Source organism: Dreissena polymorpha, chromosome 4, assembly GCF_020536995.1.
Source record: "Dreissena polymorpha isolate Duluth1 chromosome 4, UMN_Dpol_1.0, whole genome shotgun sequence".
Lineage (NCBI taxonomy): Eukaryota > Metazoa > Mollusca > Bivalvia > Myida > Dreissenidae > Dreissena > Dreissena polymorpha.
The window spans coordinates 81899302-81919781 of NC_068358.1; the positions used below are offsets into that span (position 1 = coordinate 81899302).

The 20480-nt window shown below is 35.8% G+C and overlaps 1 protein-coding gene across 1 annotated transcript in view; it reads left to right on the plus strand.

Annotated features, from left to right (window-relative positions):
• The window catches only part of LOC127878546 (uncharacterized), a 31774-nt gene extending 14385 nt beyond the window's left edge, over positions 1 to 17389 (plus strand). The window contains exons 10-18 of the mRNA XM_052425077.1: positions 291 to 354; positions 684 to 773; positions 13361 to 13522; positions 13932 to 14106; positions 14373 to 14632; positions 15053 to 15202; positions 15439 to 15520; positions 15917 to 16028; positions 16554 to 17389. Coding sequence (XP_052281037.1) covers positions 291 to 354; positions 684 to 773; positions 13361 to 13522; positions 13932 to 14106; positions 14373 to 14632; positions 15053 to 15202; positions 15439 to 15520; positions 15917 to 16028; positions 16554 to 16647 — 1189 coding nt within the window. The 3' untranslated portion in view covers positions 16648 to 17389. The remainder of the gene's footprint in view (positions 1 to 290; positions 355 to 683; positions 774 to 13360; positions 13523 to 13931; positions 14107 to 14372; positions 14633 to 15052; positions 15203 to 15438; positions 15521 to 15916; positions 16029 to 16553) is intronic.
• The last annotated feature ends 3091 nt before the right edge of the window (positions 17390 to 20480 follow it).

The window sequence follows — 20480 nt, forward strand, 5'->3', positions numbered from 1 at the left end:
CAACTAATTGGCTTTCTAAACATTTAATTAACATTTGAATATTTTGTATGTAATGACAACTAATGTTTAACAATAACAGAAACAAATATTCTATTATATTACTCCTCAGAGATATTGGTCCTTCTATATATCTACATTATCAGTTAATTTAGTGCAAATTTAATGGTGTGTAACCCGAACTATATTTTCGGTGTAATATCTTCCGCCTAGAGGCGTTAGACATATCCTTCCACCAAATACACCCGAGAGACGATCGCCGTTATGGCGGAATTGTCCGAGGAGTCCCGATTGTGGAAAGGGCCTGAGTACAGACTGCTTCTCGAGGCCGAACACAACGTCATTAGAGGCGCGCAGGTAGGCATTATATTGACCACTCAATCTTGCGGATTTCTACTGAAGAACACATTAGACATTTTGTCAATTATTTTAAATATTTCGAGCTCTCGGACTGTCTTGAAGAAGATTTTCTAGTACAGTAAGATGTATATTTGCCAACGTGTTAGAACTCTTTACTCTATACAATGTCTCATTTTATTATGAATTGTGAATTGTCAGTTGTCAGTCATTCTAACTTAGCCCGACTTAAAGGTTTAAATAAATAACCATGTCAAGAAATGTTCTTTCTTTCATTTTCATTTTCTAGCATAACTTTTTAAGGTGACATTACATTAATATTGCTAAAGGAGAACCCACAAGCCGGAACCAAGACTGACCATGTCTTCACAGCTGGTTCTCAGGCATACAACTACAACATGAAGTTTGGCTCATCCACAGTAAGTGAAGTACCTGAATTTTTTTTTATTTATTCTTTTTTCTTATTTTTTTTTTATTGAATCCTGATCTTAATTCTGATTTGCGTATATGAACAAGCTTTACAACTGCATATGTGTTTGAAAGAGCATGACGTCGCTGTTCTTCAAAAACCGCGTAAGTCAAATTTGGCGCAAAATGTTATTTGTTTTTGGCCTGGGGCGAAGCCCCTAGGCCATAGAATTCAACACGTTTTTTTTAGATGAGCTGACTTGGCTGGCTGCCAAAACAACCACGAATGAATGAATTTGGAAAAGTCCAATTTACCACTTGGCGGTCATTCGTGCGCTATCAAAGAAGAGGGACCTATACAAACAAATAGGTCCCTGCAAAGAAGTTCTCAATAACCCGCATTGTGAATACAGAACATCACTATATAATATGACAGTGTCATAAAACGTGTAAAAAAATATTATTGAAGCAAAATTCCTAAGCATTGGGTACGGCATAGTTTTTATTATTGTTTGCATATTCATGCGAGAATAAGTTCCTAACTTGACGGTCAAGGCCGAAAATATACGAGTGTAAGGAGACAGTAAGAAGATCTTTTCTGATACATTTTTTAAGGTATTAGCACTCTAATGAACTTCGTGCAATATCTCCTTCTTTCGAACATATCCGTCAATCCGAACGTTATCCGGGAATGTGCAGAAAACTACGAATATTCTATAAATACGCTATGAAATACTAAATGTAGGATCCGCCAAATACAATGACAACAAATATGGCCGACATTGTATCGACAGATTGGTCGTTTAAAGAAAAAGCAATTTGCTATATTGAAAGAGAACGATTAATAAAAGTGTTATTATTGTTCATATTAATGTGACTGGAGTTAATGATAAACGTCAACTAATGCATGGCAGTGTTGATATTTATGGGAAAAAAAAGATTCCTGGAAATACGATGTCAAACGGTTGAAAATTTTGACCACTGTGAAGAATAACGTTTAGAACCCGTGTCACTTACAACATTTTATATTGTTGGTGAGAAGTAAAAGGGGATAAAGTGGATTTATGCTTGTGTGATGACTGTAGCCATGTGAACGGGTTATCGTACGGAAAAACCCATCACGTAAAGAAGAGTCTTCAACTTTTCAAGAAAGGAATGCCATGTTTCATGTTTTGCTATCAACACAAAGCTCGGAACAGGAAGGTACATAGATTTTTTTCAAGTATAACAGTTTCATTATTCATAATTGGAGTAAAAAAGATTTTGTAGGAAAAGTGCACCCTGTCAGTGATTTTTACCACATAATTAGGCTCATATTTGCTTATATTTTGAAAAAGAAAACGTGCCATGTAAGGAAAAAGTGGGACAATTGAACTTTACCGGTACGCAACACTTAACATCAAACAGCGTACCCTAACCCTTAACACATAACTTACGCAACACCTTATTATCCTTTATATTTCCTTAGTATCGGGGGCTACCGCCCCCAAACCCCCGCTTTGTCGATAGTGGTAAACAACTGCGTACCAGTAAAGTTCAATCTAGCCGAAAAGTTGTGTTGTAAATGCATGGAAATCAAGGACAGCATATTTGAATTTTATGACCGAGTATTGATGTTTTCCTCAAACAAACAACAAAAAAGTATATTATGTCCCAAATACAAAAATTACTATTCTGAAAATGATATACTTTTTGTGTGATCATCTATATATATACATTCTTCATCCAAATGTTAATACCAAATACATGTATTATCCCTACTGGATATGTGGTGTTTACACTTACTTATTAATCCAGTTTAAAGGGGTTTATCATATAAAATACTAGTAATGACATGCTATGTCGTGAATGTCTGAATAAATAAAAACGATGACGCATATCATAATGGATCATTTCACACTTCTCATGAAACACTAATATCAGTTCTTACTCCTATACAAGTGCTTGTGTATTTGACATCTGTATATAATTATTTTGTTAAATAACTTGAAGAAAATGTTGTCAATTTATAGAAACAACTTTGAGAAGGCTTATTGAAGCCAAATTAATAAGAAAAGACCAAATATTTTTGTTTTAATAAATACAAATGGTTAAAATTATTCACACACAATTTGCAATTGTGCATAATTTTGTTCGACTGAAACTTATTGATGATCTTATGAACCTGTCTGAATATAACTACATGTACTAGTCAAATATCAACTTCAACATTTCAGTGATACATTGTATGCTGATTACCTGTGCAGGAGGAAAATGAAACCAGACAGATTATGGACTCAAATTCAACCCGTAAAAAAGCTAGGAACTTGCAGTCACTGAGTGTTCTTGTTTACAGTCATGTGTTCAATGCTGCCACAACATAAACATTATAGCTGGCTCTGGACTCGACCTTATGCATCTTAAAATGATCTTTGAACACGATGGTCTCAAGAGCATTTTTATAATGAATAACTTTGACGGTCAGCCCAGGGTCACCAACTCCAAGCGTCTTTTGGAGACACTTATTCCAACCAGTCGAAGTTCTTCAAAGAACTACCACGACAGTCGTGTATTTGTTTTGTTTGTCATAATAAGTTTAATGTTTAATATCACTAGTATCACTAGGCATTTAGTGTTTTTCCCAGGCCATTTTAGCGTGGCGAAAAGCCACGCCGCCCTCCCGGATCGCCACGCTGCCCTTTTTAAAGGCAAATTTCGCCACGCGCCCTTTTTTTCAAAGGCAAATTTCGCCACGAAATTTGCCTTACGATCTAACTTGGTCCGCAAAATCAGCTTCCTTGATTGTCTGTGACGCTCCGACTGTGCTTGATTTACTCGAGAGGCGTCAACGTCTAATCGACTATATTTAATGGAGCAGATTTAATCTATAACAGTGCTCGATTAGGTCTTACTGGCTGCCCCAAAGCTGTGAATTAGTCATGCGTGAAAAACCCCGTGTCAGTATCAATCGATAATGCCGGAGGCTATGTTATACCAAGCGCACTTTTCGCTCGGCAATGTGTACTCCTCCACGATATAATCATTACTTCGGAGACATTTGATGAAAAACTCGATGTTATTCTTGTGGCAATTGTGCTTTGCATGCATTATTCAGTTATATCAAAACATATTTTTTTACGCATAATTACTTTTAAATTCACAAACAAATTTATTCTTTATCGATTTCGTCTTTAAGATAATTAGATCTAATTATTGAAATAATTACCGAGACGTATACCAATTTAACAAAATACTAATCGCCTATACGATTTAACGTTGCTATGCGCACCTGTCGCTTACATCATTTGACATTTTATCAACATGGCGGACTATACAGAATTAAATTGTGACTCGGCAAAAATGGCAAATAACGTCGTAAACGATCGAACTAACGATGGAGATTATACATTAAGAAGGAATAAATGAAATGTCTGTGATAATCAACGATGCATAAAAATGTTTTAGATAGCAACAACATAATTTATTTATTTGTAATCTACTCGGTGGATGTATGTCACGGAAACGAGTGTTTGCATATTGTTAGAGATCAATTTACTCGCAATGTTATTTTAAACATCTGTCGAGATTATTGTTAGAAAATGGGATAAGACAAACATGGTTTCATTTATATGTTAGTGGATCTGTGTATAATCAGATTCATATGCATATATTGCTTTATTATGTTTGTCGTGCTGTACAGTTTATTGAAACAGCATGGAACTTAAATGTTCATTGCAAGGTAAATATATTAATATAAATCATAGTAAGTTAAATACATCTATTACCATTAAATGTGCTTGTTTATATGTTATTTTTTCCACAACTGCTTCGTGGAGCAAATAACATGGAACGTTTTTGCCCTTTTTTGCCTAAACTGCGCGCTAAAATGCCCTTTTTGAAAGTAATGCGCCATTGCCCTCCTGGGAAAAACACTAGCATTGATACATTGATAAATCTATTTTTCTTTAAACGCGTTTGATTGAATGATTATATGTGCCTTGTTACTTAATTATTAATGTTCTTATTTCCCTGTAACATTTTCAAGTCTTATTTATAGAAGAACGCATTTCACGTGCTATTTCAAACAAGGTTAGCAAATCTTACTGCACTGAGTAGGTTCCATCTCACACATGATATATGAGATGTATGTATGTTTATGGGTTTATTATAGGCTTTTCCACTTTTTTTATCTTTTTATAATAATTTTTGAACATTTAGCTCATCTTAATGCTCACATATAAAAATCTCAAATTCAGTATGGCTTTTCTGGAAAAGGGGGGGGGGGTAACCTTGATTGTAAAGCGGGAACTTTTCGTTTTCACTGGTGACCCCCATTTTTAGCTTATTATTATAAAGCAATGTCTTTGCCATCAACTACTAGTTTCTGTCTAGTTTTTTGTTCGTTTGTAATTTTTTCATTGTTTGCAAAGTATTTTGTATTGTTTTCATTGTGTTCAACATGCTGTGCCCGTGCACAAAGTATTATGCCATCAAATTGTAGTTTTCAACTATGTTATTCAAAATGTTCCTATTTTTGGAGTGAGTATAAAGATTTCCATTATTTTTATCTCTAATTATGCGTTAAGAACAATATTGATATCACCTCCAACTAAAATGTTTTTATCTTTATTATTTATTGTATTGGAATGTAATGTTTCATAAAATTTGGATTCATCTGTATTCAGGCCGTAAACGTTTATTAATGTTAATTGTGTTTCGTGTATTATTATCCCGCGCCAGAGGCGGAGGGATATTGTTTTGGCGTTGTCCGTCCGTCCAGCTGTCCGTCCGGCCGGCACTTTTGTGTTTGGAGACATATCTTGGAAGTGCTTTGGCGGATTTCATTGAAACTTGGTATGAGTATATATATGCATAAGAGGATGATGCACGCCATATGGCATTGTACACCATCTGTTAAAAACAGAGTTATGGCCCTTTGCATCTTGAAAAAATACTTTTTACTATAGGCACTTTTGTGTCCGGAGCCATATCTTGGAAGTGCTTTGGCGGATTTCATTGAAACTTGGTATGTGTCTATATATATGCATAACAGGATGATGCACGCCAAATGGAATCATACACCATCTGTTAAAAACAGAGTTATGGCCCTTTGTATCTTGAAAAAATGCTTTTTACTACAGGCACTTTTGTGTTCGGAGCCATATCTTGGAAGTGCTTCGGCAGATTTCATAGAAACTTGGTATGAGTGTATATATGCATAAGAGGACGTTGCACGCCAAATGGCATTGAATACCATCTATCTGTTAAAAACAGAGTTATGGCCCTTATTATCTTGAAAAAATGCTTTTTACTATAGGTACTTTTGTGTCCGGAGCCATATCTTGGAAGTGCTTTGGCGGTTTTCATTGAAACTTGGTATGAGTATATATATGGATAAGAGGATAATGCACACCAAATGGCATTGTACACCATCTGTTAATAATGGAGTTATGGCCCTTTGTATCTTGAAAAAATGCATTTGTTTGTGTGTCGGCAGCCATATCTTGGAAGTGCTTTGGCGGATTTCATTGATACTTGGTATGAGTATATATATTGATAAGATAATAATGCACGCCAAATGGCATTGTACATTATCTGTTAATAATGGAGTTATGGCCCTTTTTATCTTGAAAAAAATGCTTTTTTGAGTGTCAAATAAAACACTTTAGTGTCCAGCAGCATATTGGCGGGGGATATCAATTCAACAAATTTGCTTGTTATATCTATACTTGCTTGTCTGCCAATTATTATTTCTTTCAAGTTATCCACTGTTATTCCTGTATTACTTTTGATCAGTAAAGTGATGCCTTGTTTATTTGTATGTTGTCCGCTAAGATAAATATCTCCGTCCCATGCACTTTTCAATGTTTGTGCGAAGGTACGTGTGATGTGATTTTCCTGTAAAAGACTTTTTTCGTCTAACCATTTGAAAATTTAAGTGTGTTTGTCTTTGTTATTTAGCCCTTTAACATTTAGAGTACATATGTTAATATTCATACAAAAGGAGGAGAAATACATGCCACTTTTCTTGTTTCTAACATTTTAAAATCATTTTGTAGAGCTAGATTATTTGTTAATACTAAATTATGCAAAATTATATTACGCTTTGACGTTAAAAACAATAACCTTCCATGTCCTACAGGTTGTTGATACATTCTGTTCATTAAATTGATCTACGTACTTGTTCATTTATTACAATGGTATTGGTAACTATGCCCTGCATGCCTTCATTTAAATTGATCTTGATACCATTTTTTAAACATTTCATTATCATTAACACTTTGCTTTCCGCGTGGTAAGACCACCAATTTTAAATGAATGAATAATTTAGTGAATTAGTTAAATGTGTTTGAATATCGTTCCAAAATATTTTATAACACTTGTTAGTGATGTTATCAGATCCCGAACGTTTGTTATTTTGCATTTCTTTAAGAGCTAGTCCACATTCATATTCAGTTAGTAATCCGTCACATACTTCTTTTTCCTCTTCATTTAAAGCATGATGTGTTTTTTTACAGAGGGTGTTATTTTCGCCATTCTTTCGTTTATAGTGTTTCAAAAAATAGGCTTGTTCTATTATTTGCACAATATTCATATTCAGTTTGTAATCCTTCACAAACTTGTTATTCCTCTTCCTTTAAAGCATGATGTGTTATTTAACAGAGGTTGTTATTTTCGACATTATTTCGTTTAAAGTGTTTCGAAAAATAGGCTTCTTCTATTATTTGACTTTTATTTGTTATGTCTTTGCCATTAACTACTAGGTCTGTGTATAGTTTTGTGTTTGCTTCTACGTTTTAAAATGTTTGCACAGTATTTTGTATTGTTTTCATTGTGTTCAACATGATGTGCCCGTGCTCGAAGTATTATGCCATTGAGGTGTGTGTGATAAATTCCTTCTATTATAATTTTTGTTTGTAAGAATTTCCTTCTTCAATGGAGATGGTATCATTTGTGTTTCTTTTATGCACCTGTTTTTCAAGTGCTTCAATGACTTATGGCTTCCTTTTCAAGTTTGTGTGTTTCTTTTTTTTTTAGCTTACCTGAGCACAACGTGCTCATGGTGGTCTTTTGTGATCGCCTTTTGTGCGTCGTCTGTTGTGCAGCGTCAACATTTACCTTGTTAACACTTTAGAGGTCACATTTATTGTCCAATCTTCATGAAACTTGGTCAGAACATGTGTCCCATTAATATCCTGGATGAGTTCGAAAATGCTTCTTGTTGTTGAAAAACCTGGATGTCAGGGGGCGTGGCAGTTTTCCTAATATGGCTATTGTAAAACCTTGTTAAGACTCTAGAAGTTACATTTTTTGTTCAATCATCATGAAACTTGGTCGGAACATGTGTCCCAATAAAATCTTTGACAAGTTTAAAAATGGTTCCGGTTAGAAGAAAAACATGGCCGCCAGGGGGCGGGGCAGTTTTCCTATTATGGCTCTAGTAAAAATTTATTGTCCAATCTTCATGAAACTTAGTCAGAACATTTGTTCTAATGATATCTTGGACGAGTTCGAATATAGTTCCGGTTGGTTGAAAAACATGGCTGCCAGGTGGCGTGGCAGTTTTTCCTTAAATGGCTACAGTAAAACCTTGTTAACACTCTCGAAGTCACATTTTTAGTCCGTCAGAACATGTTTCCCAATAAAATCTTAAACGAGTTCGAAAATGGTTCCAGTTGACTGAAAAAAATGGCCGCCAGTGGTCGTGACAGTTTTCCTTATATAGCTTTAGTGTATAGTAAAACCTTTTTAACACTCTAGAAGTCACATTTATTGTCCAATCTTCATGAAACTTAGTCAGAACATTTCTTCAGACCATATCTCGGATGAGTTTGAAAATGGTTCTGGTCTGTTGAAAAACATGGCTGCCAGGGGGCGGGCCAGTTTTCCTTACATGGCTATAGTAAAACCTTGTTATAATGCTAGAAGTCACATTTGTGGTCCAATGCCTATGAAACTTGGTCAGAATATTTGTACTAATGATATCTGGGCTCAGATCGAAAATGGTTGAGGTCCGTTTAAAAACATGGCCGCAAGGGGGCGTGGCATTTTTCCTTATATGGCTATTTCTTAATGTTAACACTAGAAGTCACACTAATTATCCAATCTTTATGAAGCTTGATCAGAACATTTGTTCTAACAATAGCTCAGCTGAGTTTGAAAATGGTCAGGATTTGTTGAAAAATATTGCCGCCGGGGGGGGGGGGCAGTTGTCCTTATATGGCTTAAGTGAAAACTTGTTGAAGCTATATTAGCCTCATTTATTGGCCATGAAACTTGGTCAAAACATTATTTTGTCCCACTGAAAACTGGGTCATATGAGCTTAAAAACTAGGTCACTAGGTCAAATATAAAAAAAACATGTTGAAAGTCACTTTTTTGGTCTAATCTTCATGAATCAGCTTGCATTTGTCCAGAATAGTCTAGTTCCTTTTGCTCTCAGGTGAGCGCCTTAGGGCCTAACGGCCCTCTTGTTTTAAATGACGTGCATCTTATTGTTGTGTTAAGTATCTTGCCTTTAATTATTTCCCATAAGGTGTTTGGATTTGCATCTTTGTTATCTTAAACTGTATTGGTTATTACCTGTTATATTTGTGTTTGATATTGTATATCTTTTCAGAAGCTATTATTATGCCCCCCTTCGAAGAAGAGGGGGTATATTGCTTTGCTCATGTTGATCGGTCTGTCGGTCGGTCTGTCCGTCCACCAGGTGGTTGTCAGACGATAACTCGAGAACCCTTGGGCCTAGGATCATGAAACTTCATAGGTACATTGATCATGACTCGCAGATGACCCCTATTGATTTTGAGGTCACTAGGTCAAAGGTCAAGGTCACATTGACCAGAAATAGTAAAATGGTTTTTGAATGATAACTCAAGAACGCATACGCCTAGGATCATGAAACTTCATGGGTAGATTGATCATGACTTGCAGATGACCCCTATTGATTTTGAGGTCACTAGGTCAAAGGTCAAGGTCACGGTGACCCGAAATAGTAAAATGGTTTCCGGATGATAACTCAAGAACGCATACACCTAGGATCATGACACTTCATGGGTAGATTGATCATGACTCGCAGATGACCGCCTTTTGATTTTGAGGTCACTAGGTCAAAGGTCAAGGTCACGGTGACCCGAAATAGTAAAATGGTTTTCGGATGATAACTCGAGAACGTTTACGCCTAGGATCATGAAACTTCATAGGTAGATTAATCATGAATTGCAGATGACCCCTATTGATTTTGAGGTCACAAGGTCAAAGGTCAAGGTCACGGTCACCCGAAATAGTAAAATGATTTTCGGATGATAACTCAAGAACGCTTTTGCCTAGGATCATGACACTTCATAGGTACATTAATCGTGACCCGCAGATGACCCCTATTGATTTTCAGGTCACTAGGTCAAAGGTCAAGGTCACAGTGACAAAATTCGTATTCACACAATGGCTGCCACTACAAAGGAAAGCCCGTATGGGGGGCATGCATGTTTTACAAACAGCCCTTGTTTACTTTTAAAGTACCTTGGGCCTCTTTCAGGTTGTATTTCATGCAGTTAAAGTTCAACTATCGAGTGATCAGCCATAAATCCTGGTTTTATGTTGCATGTGTCGATAATGTTTCAAATAGACTCGCATATTTAAAAAAATCTTATCTCCAAAATATTGCTGGTTTTGTATTTGAGTGCCAGGTGAATTTTCTTTCATTATGATTAACTGTATGCCATATGTCTATCAAATTGTAGTTTTCAATTATGTTATTTAAAATGTTCCTTTTTTTGGAGTGAGTATAAAGATTTCCACTTCTTTTATCTCTTATAATGGGTTAAGAACATTATTGAAATCCTCTCCAACTATAATGTTCTTATCTTGGTTATTTATTATAACATTTGGATTCATCTATGTTCGGACCGAAAACGTTCATTAATGTTAATTGTGTTTCGTGTATTTTTATATCTATACTTGCTTGTCTGCCAATCATTATTTTCGTTCAAGTAATCCACTGTTATTCCTGTATGACTTTTACTCAGACAAGCGATGCCTTGTTTATTTGTATGTTGTCCGCTAAGATAAATATCTCCGTCCCAACCACTTTTCAATGTTTTTGCTAAGGTATGTTTTAGGTGACTTTCCTGTATAAAAAAGACATATATTACTTTTTTTGTCTTACCATTTGAAACTTTTAGTGCATTTGTCTTTGTTATTTAGCCCTTGTACATTTACAGTACATATGTTAATACTCACACAAAAGGACGAGAATTCAGGATACCATTCTTGTTCCAAACATTTTAAAATCATTTTGTAGAGCTAGATTATTAGTTAGTAGTTCATTATGTCAAGTTATATTAAGCTTTGATGTTAAAAACAATTACCTTCAATGTTCTACAGGTTGTTGATACATTGTGTTCATTAAATTGATCTCAGCACTAAGTACTTGTTCATTTATTACGATGGTATTGGTAACTTTGCCCTGCCTTCAGATTGATCTCAAAACCATTTTCAAACATTTCATTATCATTAGCACTTTCCTTTCAAAATGCCATCATTGTCATTATATTGACTGAAAATAGTCTACCAGTCACACATAACTTAATTAATATCTCCCTTTTTAGCTCGACTTTTAGAACAAAACAAGAGCTATTGTCATAGCCAGGTAGTCGGCGTTCGCGTTTGTTTAGTTGTCTGTAAATGTCAATTTCCGCAAAGACTATCAAAGATATCCTCTTCAAACTTACAATACTTGCTCTATTTCGCCTGTTAAGTCCATACTGACAAGGCTTGTTACCATGTGACCTATATTTATGGAATTATCTGCCCTTGTTTTGACTTAGTACATAGAAATATTGGCAAATTCTCAACAAAAAACTTAATTTTCTCAAACATTGTCCAACCTTTCAACTTGACAGTCTGCATACTTATATAATATGATGACATGCAACTTCTGACAAAAGCACATAACTTTATCCTTCATATTTTACTAGTTATTACCGACTTACAATTTCTCAAACACTATCGAAGCTTTCAACTTCAAAGTCTATGCACTTGTAGAATATCAACACCTTCATCTTCTGACAACAGAAGACAACTATTCACCATTTTGTAAGAGTTATTCCCCTTTTCCGACTTCAATTTCTCAATCATTAAAAGCTTTCAACTTGAAATGCAACACTCTTGTAAAATGATTATGTGATGACCTACTTCTATCGACATGAGGAAACTATTCCTCTTTTTGGATTTGAAATTTAGTCTGTGTCAAGCACTTGTATTCCAGCGTCCTGCACCCGTTGGCAGTGCTCTTGTCAACACTTGATACTGCTTGTCCAGAGTATAAATGAGAAGCTTGACATCCGATTAATACTTCAGTTAAAGAAACCTAGCACTACTTATGAATCTTCCTCTTCATCTCTTGAAAATGTTTGTCTGTAAAATACAACCATAAATCTAATACTTAATTTAAACTTTTTCTCACATACATTGTTTTTATGTCCCGAAGGCAGGCGTATGGTTTCTGTCCGAAAAATTATACTTTTGCCATAACTTTCATACTACAGAACATTTTTTTCACTTGATATTTGTTCACAATTCTTCTTTGATCAACACCTTCCCACGGACATATTTCTTGATGACCTTGGCCCTTGAACTCAAAAGTCAAAGCACCCAATAACTTAACATTCACCATAACTTTGCGGTTCATGATTGGATTTACTTTATTTTTGTCCATAACTCCCCTTTGGACAAGACCTTCCCACTGACCTATTTTATGATGACCTTGACCATTGAATGACCTTAGCTTAAAGGTCGAAGTGTTTAAAACTAGATAGACATATTAAGCACGAGTAACATATTAAACTTTCAACTTCATAACATCAGCATGCATGTACACTGTATCTGGCAGCAAAATAGCGTGGATCCGTTTACATTTACTTCAGTTTAGTCACTACACTTCTTTCCAAGCACCCTAAATCTAGCCCCAGGCCTTCAGCGCCTACGGCGCTTTGATTATAAGAATGGCGGGTTCACGGGTCATTTTCTGCGAAAATACTGGAGTTCATATCCAATTGGAAGGCATAGTTATGAGCACGTGAGAAAATCCTGAACACTCATTGGTGCACTAATTGTTTCTGCAAAAACTGCGTAAGTCAATTTTTCCAACTTTTCAAAAAACATTTTTTAAATATTTTTTTAAGTTTTAAAATATATTAATTTAGATAGTCTTAATTAAAATTGGCATACTTTTTATTTATGAAAATATTAAAGCCTGTAGTTGTCATTTTAATTCTAAAAATGGACTTACGCAATTTTCTCTTTAATATTTGGTTCCTTATTTAGACTATCTAAATTATTCTATTTAAAAAATGTTTTTTTTGCCTATTGAACAGTTGTAAAAACTTACTTACGCGGTTTTCGAAGAACAGCGACGATGAATTGTATTTCATGTTCCGATTGTGACGATGTTTATATTCTTTTGTTGTTAAACCTTTCTTTTAACTATCAGTAATACATTGCCTCATGACGAGTAAAATCGTCTTGTGTAACACAATCAATAATAGTCCTTTATATGTTTTTTCTTATATTTATTTTTTTTGTGCGTGACGTAATAATTGTATATGTATAACTATCGTAGCCCGTGGCCTTGTTCCCGGCTAACGAGCTTGGGTTTCACGACGTGTTTGGCAACGTCTGGCAGTGGACCGAGGACCATTTTAACGGTCTTTGCAATGATACGCACTGGCTATACGATGACTTTTCCACACCATGCTACGACGGCAGACACAACATAATTCTGGTAAGATAATGTCGTATTTGAGTATTGATTATATATAATATCGAAATTATCAAGACACTTACGGTGAGACAACCTGACACTCTTATCAACTATCAGCGGCCTTTGTTTAGGTCAACATTTACAATGAACAATCGAAAGGATATTTCCATTGGGAGTGGTATATGGTTCTTTCCAAAAGACAAACAGTTCCTGTAATAAGTATTACCATGATACTGATACATAAGTTGGAAGATGTATAGCGTTTGGGTTTGGGAATAATACAAGTGGAACAAAACAGTTTGAATTGAAAATAAATGGGGGGGGGGGGGATCAGTTGTCTCGGTGGAAATGGTATGCAATTACAATTTTACATAAACTGAAATTTATTATGTATAACATCAGACATCTGCAAGTTTGATTATGTGTTCAGGGCGGATCGTGGATCAGCACCGGCGACGAAGCCTCTAGATTTGCGCGCTTCGCGTTCAGGCGTCACTTCCTGCAGCATGCCGGCTTCCGGTTGGCGCGCACAGCGGAGGCCGCGGGACATATTCAGTTGCCTACAAGAATCGTGGACACGCCCGTGTACATGCTCAGCGTGGGGGGTATGGACAGGCTTTTTTGAACAGTCTGGTATAAATTATATCAGAAGTTAATTGTATAAAACACTTTTTCAAGGATTACTTGTAGGAAAGAACATTAGTATATTTAGAAATAAAATCATATTGAATATTAAGATGATCATTTATAAATAAGATTCCATGAATTCATGTAATGGTCAAAACAATTGCGTCTTTTACGTAAAACCAAGTGCATGTGCATTTTCTCAAAAGAATTTCATTAAAGTGCGGAGTTATGTTTGTATTCACAGAAAAACCGCTTTGTCTCCCACAAGACAAGCTACTGCGGACACTTGTACCGTCGACAAACATTCACTACCATTTTGAGTCGGCAAATGCGTTAAAAGGGATTCTCGAACTGGAGTTTGGATATCGAAAATCATTTCCGGTGCAGGTAGCTGACCTCTGTCGAGATCTTGTAAAGAACAACGGCATCGCCCCAAGGTCCGGTCTGTGGATTGGCGCGGGTTCGGGCCGGGGGCCTCTCATAATGAGCAAGTCATTCAATCAGGTGCGTGCGCAGATATTTTTTAAGTAGAACATATATCGTTTGAATGTACTTCAATCAAACGTGTACTCCTGAATAATAGTAGTATCATTATTCATATCATTCGGAACATGAAGCAAACTTAGATGCAACTGTGTAAAAGATTTTGTTTAGAAAAGGTTTATTTAAACCAGCAACGACCATTACCACCACCACTATCACCACCACCGCCACGTTCACCACCGCCACATCCACCACCGCCACTTCCACCACCGCCATATTCACCACCGCCACCACCACCACCACGTCCGCCACCACCAACGCCACGAACACCACCAACGCCACCACGTCCGACACCACAAGCGCCACGGCCACCACCACCACCGCCAACCCAGGTACTAATACTACTCGATATACCTTAAAGTTTTCTTTAATTTCGATCAGGTACTTGCATGTGACGTTGTTGCTCGCTTCTTGGAGACCGCCATGTACATACAGAAAGGAAATGACGTCACGGTGATTAGTGCTGACGGCAAAGTGACGACAGCAGCCCTTGACAAGGGAGTGAAGCCTGACAAAGTTTTGTTTAAACAGGTACGCGGCCTAAGTTGGACGTAGTAGGTACAATCTACAACAAACCTGTATGCCAATTTACAAAGCTGTGTAGAACAAACGTTAATTTATTACATTCAGAAAATTTTCATGTGTTTGGGCGATAAATAAAATGTACACTTAACGCTAACATATATCAATGCATTGATTACATCTGATTGCTGATATTAATAGATTTGGTCCGTTTTTAAAAAAAACCATTATATGGGTCTCTCCAGTTCACGTGGTTGCCAAACGAAATCGGAGTGGAGTTTGACCTTACAGTTCTGACCTTCCTTGAAAGGACACAGCAACCAAAGGGTATGACAAGCTGCATTTATATTTATTCATAATTATTTTTAGAGCAGGTAAAATTTCTAATCGAATATCAAAAGTCTTGTACGGAAATGAAAGTAAATGGTGGTATGTGACCCCATTTGCTGTCGAAAGAACGAACAACTCCCGATGTTTACAGTATTTAAGACGTCGCACAAATGAATAATCAAAGTGTATTTGAAACGCACACACAGAACTAAGCTTGAGTCGTGTCTTTTAACGACAGATGCATTCACTGGACGTTTAAACCAATTTAAAGATATGTGTAGCATTACATTTCACTAAACCCAAATCCACTGAATCTTTTTAGGGACAAGTACATACATACAGAATAGTCAATTCTTAAACACTGTCACTAAGCATTGTTCGATTGTTCCCCAGCCTGGCTGCTGCGCCTCGCGGAAGTGACGCAGAAAGGCGGCCTAGTAGTCGTGGCCTCTAAGAGCGGGCGCTGGAATGCCGAGACGCTAGGGATGACGCTGATCCAGAAAGGGTAACTTGCGTTACTGTTATATTTACAGCGACGTCATGAGATTTGTATTACGGCTGAGCTATGTTTTATATTGTTGCTTTTACAATTGGAGTACTGGGATACACACTTTTCTGAGTTGAGATCCATTTAAAATGGAAAGGAAATATTTAAAAAAACTCAAATCATAATAAAACACCAACACATCTTTGAACTTTTCTAAAGTTGTTGGAACATTTCTAAAGTTAATATTAAATATCCAGCGTTCTAATTGATGTTTTTTTTTCCATTTAAACCTTAGGATTTTGACGGTATCGATTCAATTTGTGATACCGTGTTTAGTTAGTTTCAGTCGAGTTTATAGTGCATTGGGTCTCTGATGTTATCTTTGATTGCATGCTTACATGTAAATAAAATCATCTATCTTCAATGTAACACCTGTTTAAGATAAACATACTGTTTTGTAACAAAAACTTGGTAATCAGTGGAAAAAAAATGGAAGTGATGTCTTGTAACAATATCCCGAAATATGCACCTATTCACTTTCAGTTTATCATGCATCGAAACCGCACAAGTTCCATTTGAGGAGAGCTCCAAAACCGAGCTAGCCACCATCACTGTCTGGAAACATGGCCAGGAGTGAAGTGCACAAGCGAAGGGTGGACTGGAATTCACGTTATGCCGTAGATAAAAGTTTGCGTACGCTAGGTGATAAATTATGTCATTGTTTTTATTCAATAGATATAAAAAAAATAGCATAATTTATTACATGTTTACTTATTGCGTGTGAAGGTTGTATGTTTGCGAAAACGACGTTTTATCGGACATTGTGCAAACATATGCTATCTATTTATTGCGAATTTGTTTGCATTCAATGCATATCACAAAATAAAACCATTAAATGCATGTATACTTCTTGCGTTTGGATGACGACAGCGTTTTTGTGTATTTTCTGTGCAACAGAAATTTCAGACTATATCTATCAGCTAAAAATGGTATTCTACTGTACGTATGTGTTACATATAAGATTTATCTTACACTGTATTTTCATATCAGGCGTATCTAATTGCTGATCATCGTGTTTTGCAATAATTTCATGATTGTACATTTTTATGCTTAGTCATTGTGCGAATATCTGTTAATTATCAATTTGAATCGTATATAAGTTTTATTATAAAATTGACATTTATTTTATTTTGCAATGTTTGCTCGGATTAGAGTATTGTATATTGATCTTTTTTTACGTGCTTATTTTGACATTGATTTACAAGTTTGCTGTATTGTTGGTTTATTGCGTTTTTCGTGTTAAACATTGTATAGAAAAACATGTCTATGTATTGTTATTTGAAAGTGATGTTGATATTAAATAACTATATTTAAATGACCACTTGCGTTGCCAATTTATAAAAAAAGATTAAATTTTCGCGCACAAACAAGGCTCTTTATATAGACAACACACTACGTTGTGTACATTTGTGACCACATGTATCAGCCCGTATGAGCACATTCAATTTGAACATGTTTATCGGGCGTCATCGAATCCGGAATTACATGGAGTATCTTTGATAGATCCTTTGCGCATTTCTCGGACTTCTGACGTCACGTAGTGTTTTTTAATTATTTTTATAAATAACACTGTAACAATCATAATATTTATTATAAGCCTCACACATGGCATGTTTTTACTTTAACTACAGACACTAATATCATAAAGATACTGTTGTCACGTGAAAGGTAGGTGGAGGGAATAACTGAAATAGATAAAGTAGTGGCTAGTTTTACTGTGTATACAAAAAGGTAAACATGCGTAAATTTATTTGTATCGAAAAGTGATGCTACGTACTTTGTTTATGCAACAGTATGTATATGTTTGTTAAAGTAAACTGGTATACAACTGGTAGTCCCTGAAAACAAGCAAAAACCACCAAATATAAAGGTGCACACACCTAGTTTTTGTTTCATCTAAAGATACGCACATTTCAGTTATTGTTTCATCTTAAAAAGATATTGGCATTGATGCAGTTTTCAGTTATTTTATTAAGAAAGCTTAACATGGAAAGCAACGTGAAAACGGAGAAAAGTAGGGAAAAAAACACATTGTAATATAAATATGGTCAATTAAATGTTAACAGCTGCATGAATCTAATTAAATAAGAGATTAAAAAGATGCCCCTTGCGGGTTTTTTGCTCTTTTTATTAAAATTGTAATTTCGAGTTACTCATGCGCTATATATTTTTAATAAGATTTTGAGTTACTTATGATGAATGAAAATTAAAATTTCGAATTATGAATCAATAAAACAAAGTTGTGATTAAACTTGAAGGAGCCCATACACCAAGCACGTTCTTAGACAGTTCGACCACGTTCTGAAGAAAATGCAGAATGGAAAGTGAACTTGCTTGAACGAGTAATTTTGGTCCGACAAAAATCTACAATATGATTGAATGACGTTCATACACAGTTCGCGCTACGTGCAGCTCGTTCCTATCCCGTCCTATCCCGTTGCCAGTCCGTCTTTATCGTGTTCAAATCGGGTCAATTTTTCAATTGTCCCCGTTGGTATACCGTTTCCAGTCAGACCGAGTCCGTCCTCAGCCAGTTCAATCACGTTCGTACGCAGTTCTTCGTTATTCGTTGTGCAGTGGTAAATCGTTCAAAGGCAGTTCTCACTCCGTTCTACTACGTTCTTAGTACGTTTAGGACGTAGTTGCAGTCACGCTCTGCACAGCGATTATAAAAACCGACTACGTTCCTGCCAGTTCTCATTTATGTTTCACGCTTTGAGCCGCCCAGACGTACATTTGTAATGCCTCCAAGAAATAATTCCGCATAATATTGCTGCTCTGCTTCTAACATAAATTGCACGAAGCCAACAATAAAAAAAAATAACAGCTCAATATACAAGGCTAGAACATCTGAATCATGTGACTCCACGCTTTTTCTATTGTATTTCTGTATATTGCTTCTTATAAATGCTGATATGTGTGACAAAATAATAAATTTATTAGAAGTTATCTTACCTTTTTTGTCAGCAATAAATCCTCAATGTTATTTTATTTCACTTTAATGATAATTATATAATCTAAATATAAGAATTTTCACATGTGTGCCATAAACTAAATTTCAAATATTTATACCTTTAAATCTGACTGACTAATGGGGTTGTTTACCCTCGGGACTTCGGTTAATAAACCATTGCCCGAGCACACTGCTTAATTACTGGGCTGTACCATTGATAAAAATAGAAATCTTTGCAGTGTTGGTGCGGTGCTTTAATACAAATCTATTTATTTGAAAAAAGATGTACTTATAATTAAATTAGATGGGATATAAATGCAATACTCATTATAAACTGCACATTTGCTGAGCCTAACGCTGCTAAAAAGCGGCGTTTGTATTGGTTAATAGGCTTTTATAACGATGGCGTTGATTGGCTGAGATTTCTTATTAAAAATTACAAATAGGTCAATCCGTTTTAAAATAGAAATTTTCCCACGACGGACGACCTTGACATTTCACTTTACAGAATGTAAACAATAAGAATTTCTTTGCAGAAAATATACAAATGAAAGAAAACGGATAATTACATCCAAAAGAACTTGGATTTTAAAGAAATTCATGACTTGTTTTATAGCAATAAATTACTATGTTTATGTTATGTTGTTATACTTCTTCTTCTTATTATTATTATTATTATTATGATATTGTTTTTGGATGTTTAGATGGTCGCTTAGCGATCGTCTAAGGTGGTTAGTCAAAAATTCAGGTCGATACGACTTAGCTACTAGGAGCCCAATACCCGCTTACTACGCGTATCCGCGCGAGAAAGAGTTGAAATCCTCAAGTGCAGTAGTGCGTTCAGTTACAGCGAACGATCGCTATAGTTCGCGAACGGTCGCGAACGTTCGCTACTGAACGCTCGGTTCGCAGCGAACGTTCGCGAACCGAAGCGAACCCTCTCGGGAAGTAGTTCGCTAGCGAAACCAAGATGGCGGACATATAAGTTGTCGTTGTTGTTCAGTGTAACTTCGATATTTTTTTTTGTAGTACATAGAATGAATTGAATTACAAACAAAGTGTATAGGAGGTTTTTGGGATTTCGATAATGACGTCAAGTTTGCGCATGCTCCAATTTTGGCCGTCAACACTGCGGCCATTCTGCTATTGTTTGCGTTTGATGAATCGTGATAAGGTTTCAATCATATTCGCGACCCTTTTTAAGAACAACAAAATACTGAGAAATTGAAATTCTTTCAGATTAAATAGAATCCAATGAACGAACGAAAATAAGGACGAAAACAAACAACAAAATTGATTGATTTTATGTAATCAACATAAAGAAACTGATTTGAACCTATATGTCTGTAAAAACTTACCTTGTTACAGATTAACTAAATCCTCTTGATACATGTAAATGTTTTTTATTTAATTGTTCACACCAATGTTGACACAATTTATTTCAGCATTTTTAACCA